The sequence below is a fragment of the Thalassophryne amazonica genome, chromosome 15 (genome assembly GCF_902500255.1).
Source record: "Thalassophryne amazonica chromosome 15, fThaAma1.1, whole genome shotgun sequence".
NCBI lineage: Eukaryota > Metazoa > Chordata > Actinopteri > Batrachoidiformes > Batrachoididae > Thalassophryne > Thalassophryne amazonica.
Window position 1 is genome coordinate 75,139,125 of NC_047117.1, and position 12,376 is coordinate 75,151,500.

At 38.7% G+C, this 12,376-nt stretch overlaps 1 protein-coding gene across 11 annotated transcripts in view; it reads right to left on the bottom strand.

Annotated features, from left to right (window-relative positions):
- The window catches only part of LOC117525661 (teneurin-3), a 564,186-nt gene that overhangs the window by 236,424 nt on the left and 315,386 nt on the right, over positions 1 to 12,376 (bottom strand). For all 11 annotated transcript variants that reach the window (XM_034187585.1, XM_034187583.1, XM_034187580.1 and 8 more), the window contains 2 exons: positions 9,447 to 9,620; positions 3,301 to 3,365 (listed from right to left, as the gene is read on the bottom strand). In XM_034187585.1, the coding sequence (XP_034043476.1) occupies positions 3,301 to 3,365; positions 9,447 to 9,620 (239 nt within the window). The remainder of the gene's footprint in view (positions 1 to 3,300; positions 3,366 to 9,446; positions 9,621 to 12,376) is intronic.

Below are 12,376 nucleotides of genomic sequence, written 5' to 3' on the forward strand. Positions count from 1 at the left end.
GAAAATTTCCTCAAAATCTGTGCAGTAGTTTTGATGTAATCCTGCTAACAGACAGAGAGACAGACGGACAGACAGACAAATAAATTAACGCCGATGATTTTATTACGTCCTTGGTGGATGTAAGAAGGTCTCTATGCTAACGAGTGGCATTACATTTTTTTATAATCTGTTCTGGAGAAAAGCTATCCACCGCAGGCTTTTATTTATTTATTTATTTTTTTTGGCATATTATGTTCAGAGAACAATAATGAATCGAGCAGGGAAACATTATTTGCACGGTTGCTTGTGTTACACGAAGGATCACAGTATAACTGAAAATGTCAACACCTCCTTGTGTGTGAGGAAGTTTTCTGAGCGATTACTCTGCAGAGATTGCTGCATTTCTTCAGCATCAGCAGTGCTGCTAATTGATGAAATCAGTACTTGTCAGTCATCACTTCTGTGAAGGTGCTTTGATGAAAACATGAAGGTCCTGACTTGAAGTTTCATTGAATAATCACCTAAAAACAAGACACTCACAAAGATAGAACAGTTAGAGGGGCTGACTCATCACATGACCATGTGTCACCAAGGAGATGGCGTGACATGGAGCACTGCTGATCATGATCATTGCATGTAATGCATGCATGTAAACATTGCTGCAAAGCCACTCAAATAATAAGTTTGTATCATTTTGAATCTTTTACATTTTAATGGGATGTTCACTGTGCAATTTTTCTTTAATTTTTAAGATGATGTATGCAAGACTGACCAAGGGATTTACAAATTTTTACATGCAAGAGCAGACTTTTAAGCATGATCTTTTTCTAACTCACTGAATCATCTTAATTTTATACGGCTCAAAGCTGTCCAAGGACATTCTGTCCCAAATGGCCCGGTCACACGGCATACGATGATTCCTGAACTAAGGGAAAAAAGTAAAAAAGACGCAAATCGTTGAGAAAAGGTGGACAAACAAGCTTTATCACCTAATAGCCTGCAAATCAAGAGCGCAAATGGGACAAAAGAAGAACAAAACAAAACCAAAGCTAACAATGATCTCGACGCTTTAAACAAAATGAACCTGGAGCCACTGCTGGAGCAGTGTGTGTCTGCATATCTGAGTTCCAGGACTTGGCACTGGGACAGAGCCCAGCTGCAAACAGAAGCACGTAATACAACCCACTGTAGCGATCTGTGCGCATGTCGGTGGATCCACCTGCTCTGGTTCCTCGTCCAGAACAAAAGAGGGATCATCTTGTTCATTGTCAGAATCCTCACTGTCTGGTTCAGACTCTGACGACAAGCTGCGCGCTCCGCCTTACTCCAATTAAAAAAAACTGAAGCGCTTGTTCAACATTCATAAGACGTTTTGTGCAGCAACTCTCTACTCATGTGGGCTCAGCACTAGAACAACACCACTATCACAGACTGTAATGCACTGGCAGAGGAGGCTGACAAATTCTTCCTGGCCAGCCACAACCACGGCATGACCGCGGCAGCACTCGCCACATCATACACAGTGGCAGAAGCCCCACACCACACACCAGCTCTGCAGCAGAGGAGTGGAGTCAAACTAAACATTAACATTACAAAAACTAAGCAAATGATTAAAAAAAAAAAAAAAAAAACATCAAGAACTATAGCAAAATGGAATACGGACAAATTGATGTTTTCGGTGGCATTCGTTCAAATTTTTCAACAGTTTAAAAATCCTGACAAAGCACCAGCTGCAGGAACGGAGCTGCGCAAAGGTTAAACGATACCAACGAAAGTCCAGATTTCTTGTTTTGTTTTGGCTTCGTTGCCCTTTGTTACGTGCCGTGTGACTGGGCCTTAAGTTGTGAATTTAATCATAATAAAAAAAAATACTATTTAAAAAAAATCGAAAGCATTTTTAGTTATTTTCGTGATTTTGCTGAGATAAAGTTATCTAATGCTTTGTTGTCGAGTGATTGGTGTGCATTGGTTTGTGCTGTTAGGGAGCACTTAAGCTCCACATACTGGGAGACTTGTCATACATACATGGTATAAGGAGTCAGCTCTCTAATCCTTCTATCTTTCTCTATGGTCATACCACAGAGAGAAGACCAATGCATTAACAATATCAAAAAAAGATGTAGAAAGAGATACGGAATGTAAAGTAGGTATAGACAAATCAGAGGAAGGATGAGGGAAGAACACACACACACACACACACATACATATATATATATATATATACATATATATATATATATATATATATATATATATATATATATATATATATATATATAAGGCATGTGGAGATTAATTGATATGAATCGGTATCTAGATACAAACGTGCGCAATGCGAGTGTATCTATTCATTAATTTAAGTGTGCATCGATTCAACTGATAGGTGAAATCATGATCGCATCGCTCGCTGTGTGCTTGCATCAATTTTTTTACGAGGCACATTGAATGCACCATCCCTGCTTTGCATTTTGTTTTGAACATGGATGTGCCTGAAAGCACATTTCTATCACAACAAACATGGAGGTCCACGAGCGGTTGGAAATTTTTGACGCACCTAAACATTTAAATCAGGCGTTTTGAGATACTTCGGCTGTTTTAAAAAAGATGGGAAACTTCACAAGACACGGGTCGTTTGTAAAGAATGCTGTGCTGCTAAACCATACGGCTGCTGCTGCTCCACTCGGATATTCCTCAAATTGTAGACCTCCAGCAAAACTCTAGTGAGAAAAGTATCTCAAATGACTTTTGCCAAGGTGGCAATCTGTCAATAAGTGACTCACTTTAAGTCACTCTTTGCCAACTTACTGTGTACTGTACTGTTTAAGTTCTGATAGTGTGATAAGGCAGGTTCTAAATATGAGGGAACTGATTCCTGTTCCTTAATGTTGAATCTGGTAAATTTGCTACATATAAGTAGTAAAACAAATCCTCTGCCCCTAGTAGAATCAGAAGAAGAAGAAGAATACCATAGTACCATGCTGAATTGCAGCTTCTTATTTTCTATTTAAATTTTTGTTATCATTTCTTTGCATCGCATAAATCGCATTGTATCGCATTGTGAGGAATTGAATTGCCATCAAACACATATCAAATCACATCGAATCAGGCACGGGGTGAATCGTATCACATTGTATCATCAGTATCATCATGTATCGCTATATGTATCATATCGCTGGTCGTGTATCGAGATGCATATCAAATCGTCAGTAATGAGATTTGCATGCCTATAATATATATATATACATATATATATATACTTCATATATATATATACTTCATTTTGGAGTGGATACATTGTATGTAATGGGGGGAGGGACTTACCTATGCAGTAACAGAGCAGCACAGACAACAGCACAGACAGTCCTACTGCACTGAGGGCTGTACACCTGAAAACAACACCAACAAAAAGAGAACAATTTAATCTCTGATTAAGGTCTCCGGTAATGCAACTGTTTATTACTAGCAACGTAGCAAAAATGTATTTCACTATGTTTATATGGTCCATAAACACAGTTTAAGTGTCTTTTTATAGCAGCGAGTAAACAATATTAGTCGCCTTAAGCCAATGGGATTTTGATGCTTGCACTTCTGTAAAAGCAATTTTTGAAAGTAGAAATTTATTTTTTCCATTATTTTAACAACTAATGCTTTTTTAAAACAACTTCTCAGTGTGCTTAATAGGAATAATGTCCTATTAAGGAGATATCAAAGCATCAAGAAAAGTACATTTTGTGCAGCATTTGTCTTGATCCCGTTGCACTTTGATGATTGATATTCAGATGTTGGTATTTCTACGCGTTGATCAAATATGATTTTTTTTTTAACTCCAGTAACAGTGAAACTACAGTACCAGTCCAGATCTCAAGAGGGTTGCTGCAAGAACCAGTATGTCAAAGGTTTTTTTTGTTTTGTTCTTGTTTGTGATTTGTCAGTGACATGCCAAAACCACTGCACCATTGTTCTCGTGCATATTTGATTCCATCACTGCAGTACACCATGACAGATGTGTTTGTTCATACGTTCTGGTATATCACAATTCACCACTGCCTTTCAGCAATGTTATCTTCATCCACAAGCTTACAAAGGCAGAACAATTCTTTTCGTCAACCGGTGTGACTACAACTAGCACCATAGACTCTTCTGCCCAATAACAACAAAAGGAGAATCTGCAGCTACATTTATGTGAATGTCCCAATGATAATTTCACATTAGCACTTTAAAGGTTGGTCTAGTGTTGCCAGATGGGGAAAAAACTAATTATTCATATATACAAATATATAAATAGAGCAGTGCTCCATTTGTTGCATGCAGATATTAGATATTATGTGGTATTAGCTGTTTCAAAAGAACTCTATCAACAAGACTTGATAGTTGGGGTACATTCAAGTTCGGTTTCCCAGAAACTGTGTATGGAATAAAGAGCTCCACCAAAATGTGTGTGTGTGTGTAGACAAAAACAGACTGACAGACAGCTTGCTATCTAGCCAGCAATCTAGCCAGACAGATGCAGTGACAGTCTCCCATTCCTGATTTTTGTCCCTGATTACCTTATCATTTGCCATAATGAGGAAAATGGGGCCAACTGTCCACAGCAACAGTCTAAAGTTGTGTATTAAAGTATATACACCAGGTTAGTATTGATGACAAGCAACACTGAACACAGCCCCATGACACGGGAGCTTCTGGGCATGCTCACCAGAGTACTGTGTGTTGTTCAGGTGCTCATGTCTGTGGTTACAACAAGATGTTACTACAAAGGCACAATTCATCTGTTAACATCTGAAAACTGTCTTCTCCTGAAGAGTGCGGCATGCTTTGTGTGGTATAATGGATGTATTTTATATTTCCAGAAGCGATTTTAACAGGCCAGTGAACACTGCGACATTGAACGCACCGCCATGCCCACCCAATGACCACCGTGCTTTGTTCCCCACTCTGATAATTTTCACTTCATTGCAGAAAAAACTGCCACCACCCATTTTACAAGTAACACAATGTGCACTATATTTTAGTTCTAGTTGACATTGTACCCTGGCATCAAAATAACTAAGCTGCCCAATCTGAATTCTAACTTTCCATAATGATGTGACTCATGGCTTTTGATTGTCCATTTTCAATATTAAATGTGGTGTGGTTTAATTGTTCTGCTTTCCAAATTACCAGAGTAGATAGTGGTATCACATTTAGAAGAGGTGATGGTCTAGTAGTTAAAGCGTTGGGCTTGAGACCAGAGGATCTTCGGTTCAATCCCAGCCTGACCAGAATATTACTAAGTGCCCTTGGGCAAGGTCCTTAATCCTCTAGTTGCTCCTGGTGTGTAGTGAGTACCTTGTATGGCAACACCCTTACACTGGGGTGAATGTGAGGCATTATTTGTAAAGCGCTTTAGCGTCTGATGCAGATGGAAAAGCGCTATATACATTTTCAATTTCAATTTATTTTCATTTATATAACACTAAATGACAACAACGTTGCCTCAAGGCACTTCACACAAGTAAGGTCTCACCTTACCAACCTCCAGAGCAAGCACACAGGTGACAGTGGTAAGGAAAAACTCCTTCTGAGGAAGAAACCATAAGCAGACCAGACTCAAAGGGGTGACCTTCTGTTTGGGCCATGCTACCGACACAAATTACAAAACAACTCACAAAAATGAATATACAGAAAATGTTGCCGGTGCACAGCACATGAGGGTTTCAGAAACAAACATCACACCTATCTCTGGATGGAGCCGCAACTCAAACAGAGAGAGAGAGAAAAAAAACAAAAACAAAATAGAATCATGCATCAGAAAGACAAGAAATACAGTATAATTTATCAGCATTAATCAACAAGAAGAACAAAAGAAATACTAAGGTGATTGCCACCCATTTACATTTTTAAACAGATGTGACAGTTGGAAAATAATGAAGAGCTGCATGCTGCAGAAATCTGTATTCTGCAACACAGATACTTCGAAATGACTACTGACATTTAGCTTGAAGGAGGAGAGCTTTGGAAAAAGGGATGGGAGGGAAGTGAGAGAAAGATAAGACAAGGGAGCGACGAAAGTCAAAGCCCGAGTATAAGGGAAATAAAAGAAGGATGGATGAAAGGAGAAGCCATAGGCAGGACGGACATAATTAAAAGGACTCTTATCTCTGAATGTCATCTAAATGAGAGAACATGGAAATAGTGAGTTTGTGTGCATGCACATTTGCATTATGTGTACACAGCAAACAACACACTGCCTTCTATTGATGAAGAAATCCACCTGCATTGACTACATTTTTATTTTTCATTACCCAAATGCTTGGTGATGCATCACCATGAATCAGATTTTTTTTTTTTTAAATCAATGTTTGTTCTATTTTTTTAATGCCTGCTCTCCATATTGTCCAATCTCTAAAGAGAGGGAGCTGAATGTGAAACATGAACATCAATAACATTTTCCATTATAAAGAAGTTAAAGCTAGAGTGTGTAGGATTGAAGAGTGTTCATTAAAAAATGGAATATGTATAAAATTCATAACCATCTGTTCATTAGTGTAGAATTATCTGCAACATTGAATCAGTGGCTTGTCTGAGAAGATCTTCATGTTCATATTGCATTGCCAAGTTAATACAGTAGCCCAAGAGGGACATAGTTCCGCAGTGTTTTGCATTTACCAGTGTGGCCAGAAGACTGAAGAAAACAGAAGAGGAACCAGTGATTTTGAACCTATATACTCCATAATGGTTAACCAGTAGAAGGTTAACAATTTGCAGAATTCTCATTTATGTGAATTGGGGGATCATATACATATACTGCTTATCACAAGGGAAAGCAAGGGGGCGTGAATCCCAACTGCCAAAGAAGAGAAAATGTGAAGAGAAACAAAGTTGTACAATTTGCAACCTCAACAGTAGATGTTAGTAAAGCCTTTAAACTGTGGCTATATAAGCAAATTATTTTTCAGCTGTTACAGGGTCAAGCAGAAGAGAGGTCCTCAGTTTGATCCTCTCTGGAAAATCGCTATGGTTCCTTGGGCAAGGTCCTGAATTCCCAATTTGCTCCAGGAGTGCAGCTGATCACCTTGAATTCCAGTGTGTTGAGTATGAGTGTATACAGATGAATGGGTGAATGTGAGACATTACAGTAAAGCATGTTGAGCATGCACATTGGATGGAAAAGCGTGATAGAAATGCAGTCCATGTATCAATTAGTGTTTTCAATTGCACAAGTAAAAAGTGTTTAATTTAAAATCTGTACTTTGTTGATTCATCAGTCCTTTGTTTCATAATTTTTTCCAATATCAGAAAATATTGGTTTCTTTAAAAAAATGTTAATCACGGGTTCTAGAGCAAAAATTATATTTTCAAATCTCATGTCCCAGTGATGAATGATATAATGACTAATGACAGCGGTCTTTGAGAAAACACAAACTATAGCTGGCATTAATCCATGGGCTAGCTATGGGTCACGTGCTCCTCTTGCCACCTAATAGACTTTGCTATATTTTGTTTTGCCCAACTCATTGGTGGACAATTCCCATAATTAAGGTGTCATCTGGAATTGTGGTCATTGTACAATATAGTTGTATATATATTGTGTATAATTGTATAGTGTACAATTAAAAAATATAGTTACTGTGGGTGTATTTAATGTATGGCTATTTGACATTATGTGACCAAACATTTTGCACCTTTTCATATTCACAAATAAACTTAAAAAATGTTGGTTTTGTTTCTTTCTCTAAAAACAATGTGGAATATTTATGCTCAGTCTTTATGCTGATTACTGAAAGAGACACACTCCTTTTGCCTTGCCTTACAATATAAAGCGCCTTGGGGCAACTGTTTGTTGTGATTTGGCACTATATAAATAAAATTGATTTGATTTGACTTGATTTGATTTTGACACCCCATTTGTTGTAAGAGCTCTTCTGGATGTTGAGGCATTAGAGATCAAAGACAATATGCATTTAAACCCAAATTACCACTTCAATTTTGCCATTTACGAATAATTATACCACTCCATTTATAACCTTCTCTCTCTCTCTCTCTCTCTCTCTCACACACACACACATACACACAAAATATCTCTGCATTTTTCAGTCTTGTACAATGAACACACTTTCAGACACCTTACTTCTTAGCCTTCAACCAACTATAAGTTGGGGAAAAAAAATGAATGAATGAATGTATGCGTAAACAAATACAAATTTAAATATGGAGAAAATTTTGGTGATAAGTTGGTGGGGGGTCCACGTGGCCCACAGTTAGCCCGCAGAATATATATGCACTCACACTAATCCTGTTTAGCAACACCTGCTATGAGCATGACCTGGCGATTAGCATTTTTTCACCGGTGAAAGGTGCCATGTCGTCAGTGTCAACATAAGAACATCTGGCAGAAAGAGGTGTTTGCCTCAAACCAGGGAATGTAGCAACTTTCAGAAAACTTTCATTATTATTTTGTTGAACCATTAGCTATAGCCCAATTATATTCTAAATGCATCAGACAGAAAAATTCTCATTAGTAACAAGAATGGTCACCATGGAGAATTGGACTATCTGGGTTTGCGACTGTCCTCAATCAAGGACTCCACGATCTGAAGAGTATCTTTATGTAGTGTAAGTTACAAACCTGTAGATAGATTCACTGATCTCAGCAGTGCCACTAATGTCTCTGGACCCTCACTCTTTGAGAACATGTCGAGGAAGAGCATACAGGGGCATGAGGTTTCTGGACAGAGGTGCTTCATGTTGCAGATATCTTTGCAGGAGAACTCAGGTCCAAGTCTTTATGGTCCTGGTGCTTCTTGTATTACTATATGGCCATGACACGTGGATGTTAAGCAGTGACCTAAGGCAACAACTAGATACTCAGTCTCTTTGGAGTGCTCCTGGAATGATTTTGTGTCAAATGAACAGGTACTTAGGGAGACTAAGCTGAGGAGTATCACTTGCATTGTGAGGAAGCAGAAGCGTAAACATTTTTGGGTTCATGATTCAGCTGTTTTGGTGTCGAGGTCCTCAGTGGCTGGAGAACGCCAAGGGGACACCCGCATTGTAATTGGCTGTGGCAGATGGATGCTTACATTTGAGAGGTGGGGTTTGGACATGCTGTCTGCGTGGGTGGTTTCCACAGAGGACCCAAGGTGGTTCCATAGTGTGATGGATGCGGCACCAGCTCATGCTCCAAGAATTGAGCTGACCCGATTATTCCTTGATAAATTACTTAAACTATTAATTATTAATTATAAATAGAGTGTGCAATTATTGTGCATTCAATTGTTTAATCGATAGTGCTAAGAGCTCTTTCAAAGAGAACTGAGTGATGGGATCCAGGGCAAAACTGATATGACATACAGCTGTGACTCAAGCTGAAAGCATCCCAAATCTACACATGTAAAATTCTCTTTAGCCTGGACATCTGATGGCAGTGTCTAGCAAGTGTTTTGCATGTGTCTAACCATAATGGGTTAAATAAAGAGCCACTTTACCTCCATGAGCAGTACTTGGAGGATTTCTTAAACTTGAAGGCAGAGCGGGACAGGGTATTCCTTGGCAAAGGCCTGGTGGGTGGGGAGTACACGGAGCCTGTTGCCATAGTGTAGCCAGGGGTCGCGGTGGAGAAGAGTGGGGTGGTGCCTGTGCCTGTCTTAAAAAGGAAGTGCCTGGAGAGAGGAAGACAGAGAAGAAGAAGAGGGAGAAGATCTTAAAGTGTTGCTTTGTATAAACAGCATGATAACATTTGATTAGAAAACACACAAAAATATTCTCCACAACAGAATTTCCAAAAAGTGCACCTGAAACATCATCTTCTACAGCTAGCATATGTGACTATAAAAAAACAAAATAGTAAGTCCCTTTGGCTGCTCCCTTGTTTTTTTTCCAACACAGGGTCACCATAGCAGATCCAAAGTGGATCTGCATATTAATTTGGCACAAGTTTTACGCCGGATGCCCTCCCTCTACGCAACTCTACAATTACATGGAAACATGTTGCAAGGGTGGGGTTTGAAAAGAGAACCTTCTGAACTGAAACCAAGCACACACACTCACACACACAGATTAAGAACATAAATAAATCTAATAAGTCACTGTAGAATACTTTAGCATTTCTACACACCAGATCCAGATGAATAATTCAACGCAGATCATGTCAATTGTTAGACATTAGTGAGCAACTGCCCCTTCTATTTTCTTTTCAGGATTAGCATATAACCGGAGAGCGAGCCTAATATGCTGACATGGCTCAGGGGTAAAGAATCGTGTTCAAGAAATTGGAAACTCAAAGTTGGAGCCATGGTAACATCCAGCTGCCTGTAAAAGTTTCACATAATTGAAGCACTGCATTTTGAGCTAGATGCAAGTGGATGCAGACATACAGACGGGAATGTTCTTAATACCTCTTCCTGCCCTTGGTGGGGTGTTGGTGATAAATTTCTTCACACATTCAGCACTTATATTAACTCAAAGCCACATTATTACACTGCTGTTCAACTGAGACTGAGGAAGCACAAAAGGATAATGAAAGAAATCAGTCCAAATTACAAATTTTATTTGAAGTATTCCTCTTCTGAAATACACTCACAGGCCATTAAAAAAAAAAGTTCAAACAGAAAGTGTAATTTGCAGGGTCTCACTTCTGTTGGTGGGTAATGAGCATTTAACTCTTTAACTGCCTCACATTTTTAAAGAGAATGTAGTAGATATCAATACCCTCTTCCAAACAGCTAATCTGACCATTAAAGGGTAAAAAAAAAACAATTTAAAAATGTCTGAATATAAAATGTATGATCTTTTTTAAAGATCTGCTACAAAATGTTACTGTGGTAGCTACTGATCAGTCAGGAGAGCAAGATGTCCACTAACAGAAGAGTTGGTGGGTTCAATCCTCAAAGGTGGCTGAGTGTTGAAGTGCCAAAGAACAAGATACTGCAGCGTCACAAAAGAAATACGCCTGGAATAGAGAAAAAGACTAATAATCATGCATACAGTGTCAGAGAGTACGTCGCAGTTTTGAGAAATATGCTATAAATGTAAGCAAGTAAGGATTAGAGCTAAACCCCAGAGAGTAATCAGCAGAACTTGCAGTAGAAGGAACTTCTGACATCAAGACGTACGGTTAATTGCCAGGATACCTTGTCGAAGCAAAGACTGAGTGCTTCAAAGTGCTAAGGTTTAGTTCTCAAAGAGCAATCTTTTTTTTTAGAAGTGGAAATGACATTTAATGTGCATATAGGAGATGCATTCAAATTCCAGTGTATTCTTGAAGTAGCACATGGAGAGAATCCTAAAATATCCAAATGTCTTGAAGCACTGAATAACAGAATCCTTTAAAACGTGTCACAGGAAGCAGTGACTTTGTTCATTGCTGACACCATACCTGTCATAGCTAACAAAAACACTACGTGACACGTCATGTTGAAGACTGATAGCTTCACAATATACACTGCAAAACCACTAAATCTTATCAAGCATATTTTACATGAAAACAAAGTGTTTTAACTTGTAACAAGCAAAACAATCTGCTATAGGGTAACAAATGAAAATGAAGTGAGGATTTGAAATCAGCTGAGAAAACAAATTTTGAGGTTTATTTGAACAGTATTAGGAAGTGTTGCCAGCAGGAGTCGCTACACATATGGTAGTCAGTAGGCTCACTCCCCCAACAGCCAAAAGATACTCTGGCCACTTAGGCCAGGTTTTAGCCGACTGGACAGAGTGTCCATGTCCCATGCTGGATATCGTGAGATTGTGAGTCCAAGGAGAGTGAGTAGGAGGAGTCAAAAACACAACACAGAAGAGAGAGAGAGAGAGAGAGAGAGAGAGTGAGAGTATAGCAGCTACAATACATCATCTACAAATAGCACAGCAGCTTAAAACTCTCATTGCAAGATTTAGATCTGCATGTTGATTTGGAACATGTTTTACACCAGATGCCCTTCTGATGCAACTCCATATTACATGGAGAAATGACAGGGGTGGGATTTGAACCAGCAACCTTCTGCACTGAAAAGAAGCACACTAACCACTTGGCCATCACCCCTGCCAATCAGACAACTGCCTGCAAAAATTAAAACAAATTTAAATGGATTTATTTGTAAATAAATAAATAAACCACAAACTTCATTATGCCTGAAAAGTCTATTTATGGTATTTTCCAAATGGACTGTACATGTATTTCTGCTGTAATTACAGAGGTCACAATGTCTAATTAATGGCAGAAACTTGGGTAACGAGCTTCTGCAATTACATTCAGATTGTGTGCTAACAAGACTCTGTGATTAACAATTAGAACCCATTTTAATGAGGGCCCTTCAATTAATACCTGCTTCTAGGCAAAATGCAAAGAAAAAGATGAAGACAGAATATAGCTCAGTGTTACTGCTATACTCAGTGTTACTGTGTTTTATGTGTAAATTAA